At 39.4% G+C, this 14,957-nt stretch overlaps 1 protein-coding gene across 7 annotated transcripts in view; it reads left to right on the top strand.

The window, feature by feature from the left end:
* The window catches only part of ITPR2 (inositol 1,4,5-trisphosphate receptor type 2), a 489,465-nt gene that overhangs the window by 178,919 nt on the left and 295,589 nt on the right, over positions 1-14,957 (top strand). For all 7 annotated transcript variants that reach the window (XR_009048516.1, XR_009048517.1, XM_057703556.1 and 4 more), the window contains 3 exons: positions 7,760-7,953; positions 11,412-11,541; positions 13,530-13,587. Coding sequence is in view for 5 of the 7 variants with exons in the window: in XM_057703556.1 (XP_057559539.1) it covers positions 7,760-7,953; positions 11,412-11,541; positions 13,530-13,587 (382 nt within the window). In the remaining 2 variants the exon portion in view is untranslated. The remainder of the gene's footprint in view (positions 1-7,759; positions 7,954-11,411; positions 11,542-13,529; positions 13,588-14,957) is intronic.

Raw genomic sequence — 14,957 nt, forward strand, 5'->3', positions numbered from 1 at the left:
ATGGTGTCTTGTCTGGTTTTAGTATCAGGGTGATGGTGGCTTCATAGAATGTCTTTGGGAATGTTCCCTCTTCTCCAGTCTTTTGGAAGAGTTTGAGAAGAATCGGTGTAAGTTCTTCTTTGCATGTTTGGTAGAATTCACCTGTGTAGCCATCTGGTCCTGGACTTTTGTTTGCAGGGAGTTTTTTAAATTACAGATTCGATTTCACTTCTAGTGATTGGTTTGTTCAAATCATCTGTTTCTTCTTGATTCAGTTTTGGTGGGCTGTATGTTTCTAGAAAGTTGTCCATTTCTTCTAGCCTGTCAAATTTGTTGGCCTATAATCAATTGTTCATAGTGTTCTCATGGTTTTTTGCATTTCTGCAGTATCAGTTGGGATTTCTCCTTTTTCGTTTCTTATTTAGTTTATTTGGGCTCTCTCTCTTTTCTTCTTGGTGAGCCGAGCCAGAGGTTTGTCAATTTTGTCTACCCTTTCAGAAAACCAGCTCTTGGTTTTACTGATTTTAATCCATTAGTTTTCAACCTGTTCGTGTAGTTTTGGGATTTGATGGAGTCCTTAGTTATCTTTCCTTGTTTCGTGTTTTCTTTGCATTTGCAAAACTTGCTCTTGCTGACTTCACCTGTCACTGACAAAAATATGTATCTGGTCGAGGCAACAACAGAGCAGCAAGGAACTAGAGGCCCTTGTGTACTTTCACAGTGATTGTTTTAATAGTACTCTTTGGCTATAATAATTTAGCTAAAACCTTACCTATGAAACTGTACGTTATTCAGTGTATATCTCTATGGTGTGATAAATCAGAGAAGTGGTTGTTTTGGGTGGTGGTGGTGAGGGGGAATGTAGAGTGGATTAACTGGGAAAGCGTACGAAAGAGCTTTCTGGGGTAATGGAAATGTCTGAATATCTGGATGCCATGTGTTTTATATGGGTCCTTCCTTGTCCAAACTGCTAAAACCTTTCATTTAAGATCTGTGTATTGCACTGTATTTAATTTACATCTCAATTATAAAAATAGTGTGTAAATCCACTTTTTGCTTGCGTTGCCAACTGTTAAGAATTAAAGATCAGTTTGGCAAATTAAGATGAAATCTTTAGGTTTGGAATACTGAAATGACTTTGTCAGTATTTGACAGTGATGGAATCTAAAATAAGATGTAGGACTCAACCAGTGTTTTGTATGAATTGCTTTTTCAATTCATCCTTTGAATAACACTTCTTTAGGGTGTGGGATGGGAAATAATTTTCTTCTAAGCAGTCTACTTGGTATTCAGAAAAAGGTGGCTAATCACGTTACTATACTTTAGTAACATGTTTCCAGTAGGTTTTGCTTTGTTCTGTTTCTGAGCTCTTGGGAAGTTGGAGTCTGTAAATGGCTTAGCAACGTGCTGTGTTCATTGAATGTTTATTCAAAATGAAGAAAATCAGGTGTCACATCATCTACTCTGTCCATTGAGTATTCTCCTCTGCAAGACTTCTCCTTTTAGAAGTGATATTTTGTGTCAACCATGCCATAGTGTAAGAGATTATGAGTTACGTGTTGGGCCACGACGTGCTCATTAGTAAGGTGGTGACCACTGTCATAGAACATCATGAAACAGAGAAGAGCTGTTTTTCAGAGGTGCAGAGAAAGCATGCATGTGTTCTCTGTTGTTCATTTTGAGGTAATACCTTACAATTATATGGTATTTTCCATTCTTCATGATTTTCTTGCACACATTATAGAATTTTATTCTCACAAGGAATTGGGACCTATTTTATTAGGATTAACATTCTGAGCATTGGATGGCAAAATGATTTGCGAAAGATCACAGTACCCTCAATCCTTCACTCCATGCAAAGCCTAGTTCAAAATTGTATCTCTTCCATGAAGCTGCCTTTCACTGTCCTCACCCTAAGATGCTTTTCCCAATTAAAAAAAAAGTCTGAAGCAATTTTGTATACTGTCCATACTGTACTATTTCTATCTTATTCGCTTTGTATTTGTTCTTCAACTGGGGAGGGGGAAGACATGTATTCTTAGCTATATTATAAACTCTCTACTTCTCTTAGGTCCTCCCATCCTCGATATCCCTGATATAGAGCCAGATGAACATTGGTTACTTAATACATACTTTCTGAACAGGGGTTGCCCTTAGAATTAAATTGTGTAATATAAACATAATGCCATGAGTAGTGTTGGTTCATTTTATAATAATAACTGGTTGGATAAGCTTGCTTGAGAATAATGTGAGCAGATTCATGATATAATTAATAGTAATTCCACGTTTCTAGTATACAGTTTTAACTGGGATATTTTCTTTTTTTAAAAAAAATCAATTAATTAATTAATTTTATTGGCTGTGTTGGGTCTTCGTTGCTGTGTGTGGGATTTCTCTAGTTGCAGCGAGCCAGGGCTGCTCTTTGTTGTGGTACGTGGGCTTCTCAGTGCGGTGGCTTCTCTTGCTGCCTGGCACGGGCTCTAGGCACATGGGCTCAGTAGTTGTGGCTCATGGGCTCTAGAGTACAGGCTCAGTAGTTGTGGTGCACGGGCTTCGTTGCTCCGCAGCATGTGGGATCTTCCCGGACCAGGGGTTGAACCCGTGTCCCCTGCATTGGCAGGCGGATTCTTAACCACTGCACCACCAGGGAAGTCCCAGGATATTTTCTTTCTGCGCTTGGTAGGTTTCTGAGGGCTAGTATGAAATCTTTGGAAACTTGGAAGGTGATTGCCTTTGGTGAAGCTACATGGTATGGGGCAAAGGTGCACATTGACATTAGCTGACCTGAATCTGAGGCTCTGCCGCTTTCAGGCTGTGTAAAAAGGGATGGGTCCCCCACCCCCCTACCCTGCTGTGAGTGGTGTATGTGGCCTAGCAAAGTACCTGGGGTGTGATATGCCCTTCAGAAAGTCAGATTCTCTGCTCCTTATTTCATTGTTATCTATTGTGGTAAACATTTTTTTCTTTTTAACCAACATGTTTTTAAGTAACATGAAATTATATATTATATATGCTTTCAGAAAAAAATTAGGAAATTCAGAAAGTATGAAAGCAGAAACCCACCTTGATGAAACTTACCATTAGTGTAATATTTTATATATAAGCCTTATAAAAATTTTCATTTTTAATAATTCCTTTGTTCATCCAACTTTTTTTACTGGTGCAATAATCTAACAAGCATGTATGGAATGACTGCTGTGTGTCAGACACTATTCCTGGTGTCAGAGAAAGAGCAGTAAAGCAGGCAGAATCCCTGTCATCATGGAGTACATGTTCTTTTTGAGGAGGGGTACAATAACCCCCACATAAACAAATATAAAATATGATGTGAGATAGTGATAATGCCATGACTGAGATGCAAAGCAGGATCCAGAGTGGTGGCAGTCATCGTTAGAGAGAGTGGCCAGAGGAGGCCTGAGGAGGTGGTGCTGCACGAGAAATCAGAAAGGATTTTGAGACAGCAAGCCGGTGACCATCTGGGTGAGAGACCTCCCAGTGGAAAACCAAGTTCCCTCCAGTTCCAGGTCTTGGATTAAAAACTCTGTGTGATCGATAGATGAATGGATAAAGAAGATGTGGTATGTACACACACACACACACACACACACACACACACACACACAATAGAATACTACTCAGCCATAAAAAAAGAATGAAATAATGCCACTTGCATCAACATGCATGGACCTAGAGATTATCATACTAAGTTAAGTAAGTCAGAAAGAGAAAGACAAATACCATATGATATCATTTACATGTGGAATCTAAAATATGACACAAATGAATTTATCTACAAAACAGACTCACAGACATAGAGAACAGACTTGTGGTTACCAAGGAAAAGGGAGGGTGGGTTAGGGTTGGGATTAGCAGATGCAAGCTATTATATGTAGAATGGATAAACAACAAGGTCCTACTGTATAGCACTGGGAACTATATTCAGTATCCTGTAATAAACCATAATGGAAAAGAATATGAAAAAGAACATGTATGTTTATGTATAACTGAACCACTTTGCTCTTCACTGGAAACTAACATATTTTAAATCAACTATACTTCAATAAAATAAATTAAAAAAATAAAATATCGAGCAATAAAAAAAAAATCCTACGAGGACTGGATATGTAGCTCACCAAAATACTGTGATCTGAGTTTGAACTGGGAAAACTGGTTATTTATTGTCTTCTGGGGTGTTCAATCTTGATCTTTCTTTTAATCCAGCTTGATACCATGTTCCCTATTACTCTGATTATATCACTAGCTTAACTAAGGTTTTGATCTCATGTTAATGTTTTTGTTTTCTTTGCATTCAGAAATGTCCTTTTATAACCCGGACCCTAACCACTGGGAGGAAGCATTGCGCCAGAAAATGTTCAAAGTAGAAAACTGCTCTAGTTCTGGAGGGTGTAGGCATTTTCCAGTACGTGGAGGTTTATAAGGAGATGCTGAGCAGGGAGGGGAAGTAGGAAGACTTCCTGAAACATGTCTTTATGGTTTAACATCATTCTGTTTCAAATGAATTATAGTAACAGCAGATAGGTTTTTCCAAGTCCAACTATACAAATATGTTTCAGGGAAATAAGAATGATTTGGGGGTTATCTGTTTTTTGGCTTCTGTTACTCTAAAGCATTGAGAGTTGCCTTTGGTAGTCACAAAACAAGAATATTGCTGTGGACAACTATTCACACAACTCTTATCAAATGTTTGTTATCTCTTATACATGCTGAGAAGATTTCAGGAGTGTCTGTCTGAAATCTAAACAACCGGAAGTTCGAATGATCATTTTTATTGTTATGTGTTCATAGGGGGAAAGTGTTTCTAATAGAAAGAGGTAACAGATAAAGATGACTTCAAATGAGACACCAAGGGGTATCAGGCATCAATAAATTCAAATCAAGTAAGATTCTGTTACATCTCTCATAATGTCTATAAATCCACAAAACTGCTGCTGATTGCTGAACCCCGTGGTGATCACCAGCAGTAAGATAACTGTGGAGTAAGGAACAAGTGAGTTATGGTCCACACAGCTGTAGTGTTACGTGCATTCCTTATTGCTGTCCACGTCTCTGTGATGGGTGATGGAAACTGGGCTCACTGGAACCATCAAAGGAACAAAACAATACACTCTCAACCCGCTTCCGGTCACCATTTCTAGTATGCATTGACAGTCCTTCTCTTACTTGTGGGTTTTTCTCTTGAGGGAATTAGGATTAGTGAAAATCTATAAAATCATGGAAGGAAAGAACCTGGGAAATCTGTCTCCTTTTATTTCTAAGCAATTCTTTCCCCTGTACTTTTACTTAACAGAGATTACTCCGTTTTTCAAACCATCTCAATACACTTTAGACGTAAATTCAAATTCTAGTTGCTGGGTGAATATAAAAGACATAGAAAACCTGAGTTTATCCAGAGGATTTATATTATAATATAGTAGCCCTTTCACTGAAACCTTTTTAGTAGTAGTATCTAATTACAGTTGAGAAGAGGAATAGTAAGATTTCTTCTTTTGCATTGTTGAAGACTGATCACCTCTGACTTCTCTCAACAGTCTAGAATTAGAAATTTTTCTGTGGAAAAACAGATACCAGGCGCCTTGCATGTTTGTAATTTATGTGGTGTTTGACTTACGTTTTCCAAGCTGTAGTAGTTCATAATTGAAGCACTTCTCATCACCACCAAGTGACTCTAGAAAATATAACATCTTTTAATTTGTGAACTCAGAGTTGGCCGTACACGGAGATGTTAGGAGAGTTTTGTGGCAGCTACGTGCCACAGGCATCTAAGGATGTGGTACCACTGGAATGAACCCTCCCATTTCATTGACAACATGTGTTATGTATTATTATGGCTCTGGCCTCTAGATTTTAATTTCTTGGTGACAAGATCTGTATTTGGGGGTACGAATTTTCTGGGTGACGTTTTGTATGTAACAATAATTGGGATTAAATGATTATTTTCCATGCAAATCTAAATAAGATGCAGACACTGTGGGTGCCAAGGATTTTTGTGTGAATCAAGGGTAAGGATAACAGAGGCGCCTGTCTTGGTGCTGAGAAAGCATCTCTTGGAGGCTAACATACATATATATAGTGGAATCAAGGCTTGGATAAATGTACTGGTTGAACATTGATGACCCCAAACTATTGCCAGCAACTAGATTGCATCCCTGCGATCGGTGGGGGGATTTGGAAATACTTAACTGGTGTAATGGTTTGAGAACCACAGACAGTGAAGCATTCTGCCTTGAGGTTTTTCTGTTGGAAAATGGGGCTGTCTCAAATCCTTTGTCTCAACCTTGTCCAAACTTGGAAATTATCTTTCATATATTTTTTTATCCTTTTTTTTTTTTTGGCTTATGCAAGCAGCAGTGTAATAAAAGGTCCTAGACTCTCAGGATGAAAACCCAAATTAATTTCTGCCTGAACGATGCCACTCTAGAAAAAAATGTTCCTTCATTGCCTACTCAAAAATGTATTATTTGAGCATTACCCTTTTTTATGTATACTAATTTCATCTATGGTTAAGATAATGAATTTTAAAAGGCATTTCACCTTTTGCAATGTACAAATAATATTGGTTACCACTGGTTCCATGGTAATTGCGGTCTGTGCACAGGACCATGAAGATTCTCTTGAGTCATCCTTTACATATTTTCCTTTTCTTTATTTGTTTGCCTTTCAATCCTGTAGGTATTCCCACAGTTTATGCTCTTCACTTAGAGCTGAGAGTTTTATCTCAGCCCATCTTATTTCCATTTTCCTTTCTCTGGGTTTACACCCTGAGACACTTGAAGAAAAGAAAATTCTTTGCCAGATTCTTTGGGCTTTGCTTGAGGCAAAGCTTGACGAACACCCACGAAGCAAAGACCACTGTTCTGAAAGGAAAGTAGACAGTTGTTCTTTCAATTCCTTGTTGCTTGTTGTAGGGATTTAGGAGTGAGAAGCAGCCGTCAGGCTGGAGAGGGTAAATTGTAGCCATGGCAGGAGGATGCTTTGGTACAGCTGCTTGTGGTCAGTGTGAGGAATGAGTGCGTGGGCAGCTTTATTGGAGGACAAATTAAATGCGAAGCCAAACTCAAGAGAAAACGCAGAAGAAGAGTAATACCTCATTGAAAATGATCACTTGTCAGTAATTTGTTTCTGTAATTATCTCAAACATAATTGCTTTTTGTGGATTTTGAATTATGATTTTCTATTCAAATTGATGAAGGAATGGATAAAACAGTGCTTCCTTTCTAAATAAGAGTTTTTCTTAAAATGAAGCTATAAAAATCCTCCTCCCAAGCTCTTTTCACAAGTATTATGAAAGCAAAGTCAAAAAGTCCTTGGTCTGAGGGTAGGATTAGGACACTAATTTAAGTGCTTTCATGTAGTCTTTGTATCCTCACTTGCAACGCACTTTATCGTAGATATTGGTAACCTTTCTTCCTCATTATTGTAAGAGTTACTGCCTGTTGGTACGGTAGTTGGTAAGACTTACTGTGTTCCAGAGGACCTGATGTGGATATTGTTAGAGCTGCCAACAACTCACCTGCAGTGTGTCATTTGAAAGCATTTTCTGAGAAAAGGAAACTTCCGTTTCTAAAATCTGTCATTTTGAAATGTGTCTGCACTATTTTAACTTTATCTGCAAGGAAAGAGCTGGAGCAGGGCTGGTGCCACGCTTTGCCATCCTTCATACTCTTCCTGCCACCTTTTCAGTCTGGTTGTGGCCAGCTGGATATAACAGCTGTCTCCCGAGGTGGCATGTGTGTTGACTTCGGGACTTTTCTCGTGCCAGGAAACAATGTCATGAGAACCATCCATGGCGTGGGAGAGATGATGACCCAGATGGTGCTCAGCAGAGGCTCTATCTTCCCCATGAGTGTGCCTGACATGCAGCCCAGCCTGCATCCCAGCAAGCAGGGGAGCCCCGCCGAACATGAGGATGTCACCGTCATGGACACCAAGCTGAAGATCATTGAGATTTTACAGGTATGGGGCCTAATGGAAGGGAAGTGGCAAACACCTAACTGAGCCTGTTGGTTTAACTTCTTCCACTTTTTGTTCCAGCTCACTGTGTCAGTATTCTGAAATGCTACTGATCTAATTTTATTTCTTTTAAGTTGATAAGCCTGGTAAGACATCTCACTGACACTTTTTAACATATGAATTACGAGTGTGCATTCCCACTAAATATAATATACTGGTGATGACCTCTAACAAATGTGGAGTGCTTTGAGGTTGACATAACTTCTTTCATATGTATTTTCTCATTTAGCATTGACCCTGATTTAATTTTACCTAGATTTAAGAAAGATTTCAGAGTAGGCGAAATGAAGATCGAATTCCAACTTTTTCTATTTTTAATTGAATTGGACAGATGATCCTACTTTTACGGATTTATCGTAGTAAGAAACTCAAAATTTTATTTGTATTGACAAACATTTCCAAGAGGCTAGGAATAATATATGTATTTTAACATTAACCTAGTGTAATACCTATCTCTATGAGTTTAAAGGTGGTAAATTACTATTTCATGATCAGTGGTTTAGTGGATAAATTCTCCATTACTGTAGCTATGAATTCTTAGCATTTTTTTTAAGTTTGGAAAGTAGTTTTATGATATTTTAATTATAGCATTTATTCCAGATTTGAAGAATGGAGCCTGGAGTTTTTGAGGATCTATTAAAATTCTGGAAACAGTTTACTAAGTCTTTCATCATAATTTAATGTAGACTGAGCTACCAGAAGTGTGTTAGTCGTCCTGGAAGGGTCTGTACATTTTTATTTAAAGTAATTAGATTTATAATCATAAAAGATTTCACAGCTCCTCCAGGAATTCCAAAGGCTGAATCCCAAGAAATATTGGCAGGCCTCCCAACCCGTTGCTCATGACCCTGAGAAGTCACTCAGTTGTCCTGTTCTTAACCTGAGGAAGGTGGTGATCACCTGACCTGTGGGCCTATTGGGTCCCCAGCTTAGCGTCATCCTCCCTACGGGACAGCCTCTGAGATACATGCCCTCATTTTAGCCCAGTAACAGTTACAGAAAAGCAGCATTTACAAAACAGTCCCTGGCAGCTGAAAAATGATGCGATGGAGATACTATGGCAGGCAGGCTGGGGCTGACTTCCTTTAGCAGCCCCTTTTAGGTTCTTTACGTATTTCTTGTGGAACGTCTGTTCTCGCTCTGATTTTTGTGTCTCAGAGTCTGAGTCTGATTCGCTGTGTCTGTGTTCCCGTGTGCTGCTCTTGAATGTTTCTTTCTTGAACTTCTCTTCAAGAATTTCTTTGTATCCACGTTCCTTAAGCAAGTCTCCTGCTTTCTGCCCTCTCTTCCTCCTCTCAGCCTCTTCCTTTCTTTTCTCCATCATTTTATGTATCTTTTTTAAAATCTTTTCATTTCTCTCACTTTCTCTTGCTCTATTTTTGGCCCTCCCTCAGCTCTCTTTCTCTGCCTTTCTTTTCATTTTTCCCTTTCCCCCTTCCCTTCTGCCTTCCATTGTTTTTCATAATTAAATATAGTAAAGGATGAAAGTTTGAACTTTGGCTCTATTTATAAAATATAATTCATGGAACACTAATCTTCACCTAAAAGCTAATGTGTTTCATTAACTCATGTTTTAATAATTTATTCTTTACATAGGTTTGTTTAAAAAACACGCTTCTTTTTAGGCACCTGCAGTCTAGCTTCTGCTCCCACCCTTCTGCTCAGGGCCGCCAAATCCACTCGCTCTTTCTCAGCCTTCTTCTCCCACGATCTGTCTCTTGCTTTGAAAATCCCCATATTAAATGGAATCATTCAGCCAATATGTGTTGCAGTGCTTGCTGCATGATAATAAAAGAGTCTTTGGTGTTCACTTCTGCCTCTGGATTAGATGCTCTTCAAAGGCAGGTTTTATATCCTTGGCATCTTTTCTGTACCCTTGGTACCTTCCTCAGTATCTGCCTCAACAGGTTTGTTGAACTTGATGAACCATAGCTGGCATGGAACATGGCTGCTGCCAGGAGCATAAAGGTGCAGCAGAGGGTGGGGGGGAAGAAGGGGAGCAGGAGGGAGGGGGAGGGAGGGAGGCAGAGAGAGAGGGAGGGAGGGAGGGTGGGAGACTGATTCAACGGTGGACCTGTAGGCGTAAATAATGTGTTGGGTGAGCAAAAAGGAGAAAAATTGATTCGGACTGGGGAACGAGGGAAAGCTTCATTTCAAAAGGGATTTAAATAGGACCTTGGAAGATATCTCAGAAGCTGGTTATTATGGGGTGGAGGAGAAGAATACTCAAGGTAAAGTGAACAATGGAAATGAATGTGCGGAGGCAAGAGGGAAACCGCAGGCATTCCATCCTGTGCTGCTGGCACGGGGAAGAGTGGGAGAGAGAGTGAGAAAGGGGGCGGGAGGAGGGAGGGAGGGGGAGGGGTCTGATGCGATGGTGGTGTCCTCAGCGAGAGATAGGGTTAGATGGTACCTCCACATACCGAGTTTTCTGAAAGTTGCGTGCCCATTGTTTGCTGTAACAGTGAGAGTCTCTTAAGAGAATGTAGGGGACACTGATAATAATTATATTGGGCGCGAAAGCCAGCCCAGGCCTCCGCCAGGCAAACTGGGATGGAAGGTCACCCTGTGTAAACCCGCCTCTCTGCTGTTTCCCATCTCCACTCAAATGTCGGTAGTACGTATTTCTTCCCTCTCTGATCCCCACTGCATTCTGTACCACGTGAGGTAGCCCTCAGTAGTTTCCTAATTATTTGAACAATGCTATATCTTGTGTTCCCAACTCCATCACTGGCACCTTGAGGGCCCTGGGCTTCGGGCATTTACATCCTTGTCAGTGCCGAGCACAGATGGGAACCTCATTGGCACTTAGTTTCTATCGATATGTCCATTAAGGAGAACGAGGACGAGAACACACACCCAAGGAAAAAAGGCACCAACGAGGCACATCCCTGGTACACTAGATGCTGTTACTTAAGCTGCTCTTTTGTCACTTAGATCCAGGACTCGTTGTGGTGTAGCCAGAATCCACCCTATTGTAGATGAAATCTTGCCTTTCTGTGCCTGAGTGAGAGTCACAGCTCCAGCCCTTTTCTTGCAGAGCTGGTGGAAACTCTGCAAAGTGCTTGGGAAATTAGGTCATCATTACCTCTTCATCCAGACCCATCAGAAACCTCTACTTGGAATATTCCGAGAGTAATTGTGGGAAGTCAAGTTTTCTTCTTTCTTAAAACTGTTCAGGGATTTTACTGACATTGGCTAATGGAAGTGCATCACTTTTCTTAGTGTTATGACCGATGCTCATGTATGTAACAGAAGTGTTAAGAGATGACCAGTAATGTTTCTAACTAGTTCACGTGACTTGTGGATCGTTACCTTGTCCTTGCCATCCTGTGATGAACTGAATTTTTCAACACCATGCTGATGAAGGAAACTTACGTTGTTTTTCATGTTTCTTGTAGTTTATCCTGAGTGTCAGACTAGATTATAGGATCTCGTATATGCTGTCCATATATAAGAAGGAATTTGGGGAGAACAATGGAAATGCTGAAACGTCCACCAACGGCTCTCCTGATACACTGATGCCATCAGGTATCTCCTTTGTGACATTTCCTCTTTGGGTGGTGTTTTCCTGAGATGTGAAAGTTCCTTTTATGTTTTAAAATAAGAAGTATTCCTGTGAGATAAAAATGTCAAAATAACCTCCACCAATGAAATGAAGGAACTGAGACAGAAATTAAATAACTTGCCTAGAATGGCAGGGAGGGAGTTTGCCACTGCTGATGCTTGGTCCTTTCAGTCTCTCTTGTAATCTTCACACCTCTATGAGGTCAAGGTAGTGTTTCTTGTGCCATTTTACAGATAAGAAAACCGAGGTCAGAGGGCTGAAGTTACTTGCTAAAAGTCATGAAAGTAGTGGAAAAGGGATTCTCTTTGAGGTCTTTCCAATTCCAAAGTCTGAATTTTTAAGCATTATGCTATTTTGGTGAAAATCCAAGGGAAATTTTTTTTTCTTTTTTTTGGCTTGATCAAAGAGCAGTGTGAAATGCAGCTATCAGGAGGGAAGGTATCTTGCAGGCATCACCCAACTCAAGAAGAAACACATTGCATTCCCCATAAAGGCCTGGATGTGGGTGTTGGTTTCATTGTGTGTGTATGCATGTGTTGGTTCTTTATTACCTTGCATGGTTGTGAATTGGTACTATATTTCAGTTTTTCACATTTAAAATGTGAAAGAATGAAGCCGCTCTACCTGTGAGTGTAGGAACATAATAACCTAAGAGCATGAAAAGTATTGTAAAAATTTTGTGACTCTAGAAAGTACCTTATGAAACCAAAGAAATATTTAATTACCATTTTTCTGGATAGATCAGGCCAGTCATGGCAAGTCAGAAGCTATGTATTCGTACTGAAGATTGAGCCAGTTAACAGAATTCTTTTTGCTGGGGGTAGGATTTATACACAGATATGCAACTTTCTTTTAACCACAACCACTGTGACAGCATCAGGAAGTCTCCTCTTCTTTGTGCATCAATCGATTTGATAGGAATGAGTCAGTGATTATAAGTGTGTCCTGCTCTCTGACTCATCTGTACCATCCAAAGGCAGTGTGCCTCTAGGAAGGAGTTAAGCTCTCCTGAGCTAGAAGTCTCCCTGGAACATTTGCAACAGTGTTTTTTTTTTTGCTTCCCAGAAGTGTAGAACCCCAAAGGGCTGTTTCCAGGAATGTTAGGGCAGAACCAGAAAGTCTTGCTGGCGGTCGCATTGACACTAGCATAAAAAATATTGGCTCTCAGAAGCCAGACTTCTGGAAACAGGAGCTGTAAGTGTCAGTAAACGTGTGGGAGGGAAGGTCTATAGGAGCAGCCCCAGAAAACCAGTTCTCTCTGATTTCCCTGATTTCTTAACTTGGTTGTATTCATAAGAGGTAGCTTTCTGGGAAGAATTCTTTTTACCTTTTTATATCTTGCTCTGTTTTCGTTTCATACTTTTTGGAGATGAGAAATAAATTGTGCACTTATCATAGATATCTCCAACATGTTAGTGGCAGGGATGAGTGAAGAATCATGATTAGTTCACATTAAAAAAAGAAAAAATCAAGCACCCTGTCCCACAAGAAGAGAGGATGGAATTATAGACGTAAGCTCAGGTTAGAAGATCATGTTGTTTGGAAGTACCACTTAGTAGCAAGGTTCCTTATAGGTATATTGTGATTCTTTAAAAAATATTATCCTTCCATGTCATTATGCATTTCAATTAAATGTGTGTATACGGGGGGTGTGTGTGTGTGTGTGTGTTTAGTTGATATATATATACTCATATAGATGAGGAAACTTTGTAAATGGTACTTCTGATCTTTTAAATGTATTTTTGACTATAATAATATGTATTTTAAAATGTAAACTTCAGCTTAAAATATTGACTGATAAGAGGAACTGTATTGTGACTTTCTAAAGTGTTGACTTTTGGTGGCATAAAGAAATTAAGACAAAAATATTTTTAGGCATGCTAGTATTATAAATATTGGGATTCCTAATTATAAAAAGATAAAGAATGGATTTTACCATTTATCTTTGCAGCTATTGTTCCTGATATAGATGAAATTGCAGCTCAGGCAGAAACTATGTTTGCTGGAAGGTACAGTAACATTTATACATCTTTATCTCCTGAATTAAGTTTTACTTAAAATTCTATTGACACTTTGTTTGTTTCCCTATATCTATTTAATTTTAGATCCTTTATCGTTGTCAACATAATTTCTGCCAGAAACGAAGCTGCTAATTTACTGTATTAGACAAAGCATAGCTGTTCTTTAGGTCAGGTGAAAAAAAAAGACAGGAGCGATGAGGTTGGTGTATTGAACTTTCCGCTGAATTCTTTGCTTTTCTTTCCTCAAATAATGACAGCACACGAATGCCCTTTAAGTCCCCTGGTATAAGTATCGCTGCATCTTGCAAAACATTGCTTCCCCGACTCTGAGAAATTTGAGGCAAGAAAGTAACTTCTTTCAACGTTATCATGAACTTTATATGTGAGAAATAACGCTGTTTTCTGCCAATTGGAAATATCCATGATTAAAGAAAATGAAACGTCTCTGCCATGACTACCCTCCTTTGCTATCAGAAGCCCTGCTCTTCATTGTTTTTAGGTTGTTTCTTTTCTTTTCTTTTTTCAGAAGTGAAACTAATAGTCAAAAAGAAAAGCAAAAAATGTAAAATGTCTAAGTTACAAATTAAGTTTCTGGCATTCATTTTTATTGTGGATTTGACATGAGTACCTAACAAATTTCTATGCTAAGGCTTTTGTTGCATTTTCTTTGGTTAGCAAGAAAGACAAGAATAAAGAATCAGGGGAACCAAAAAGGATTTTTATCTCTAGTGAACGTTTGGTTTAGGTTTGCTTTTACATTGTTTTGCCAGTTTTTGCTTTTGTTATTGTTGCTTCGTTTTCCTATTCAAGTATTTCATTATTCATGAGAAGAGAGAATAAACCAGTGTATGATTTTCACCTTAAAATAAGTGGACTTTTTATCAGAGGACTCTTGCCCGGAGTCCGAATACACTCAACTCGCAGAATTACCGTGGTGCCGCCTGTGTGCCTCTGCGCATGCGCACTGCCTTCCCCGCGCCTCACCACCTGTCCTGGGGAGGTTTTTGAACTCGGGGGAAATTCAGTCCTTGATGTACATCCAGCCAAGTATGTCTTCTCAATAAACGCTTCTGGATTGATTCAGGTTCTATCTTTTGTCTGTGCCTAGATGGTTTGTCTGCTGCTTTCCCAGTGCAATCACTGCAAGTCCCCTATCCTGGGACTTTGGTCACCCCTACTTTCATGGACAAACACAAGCTTTTCTTTATGTTTTGTCTTCTCATCAGTTACAGGAGGCCAAAAAAGAGTAAAAAATTATTCGTTTGTATTTTCCAATTTTTGGGGGGCGTGAAGTGGAGATGGGGGTGTGATATAACTCAGAATGTACACAAATTTTAACCACGTATGACTACATTTTA

This window comes from Hippopotamus amphibius, chromosome 12 (genome assembly GCF_030028045.1).
Source record: "Hippopotamus amphibius kiboko isolate mHipAmp2 chromosome 12, mHipAmp2.hap2, whole genome shotgun sequence".
Classification (NCBI taxonomy): Eukaryota; Metazoa; Chordata; class Mammalia; order Artiodactyla; family Hippopotamidae; genus Hippopotamus; species Hippopotamus amphibius.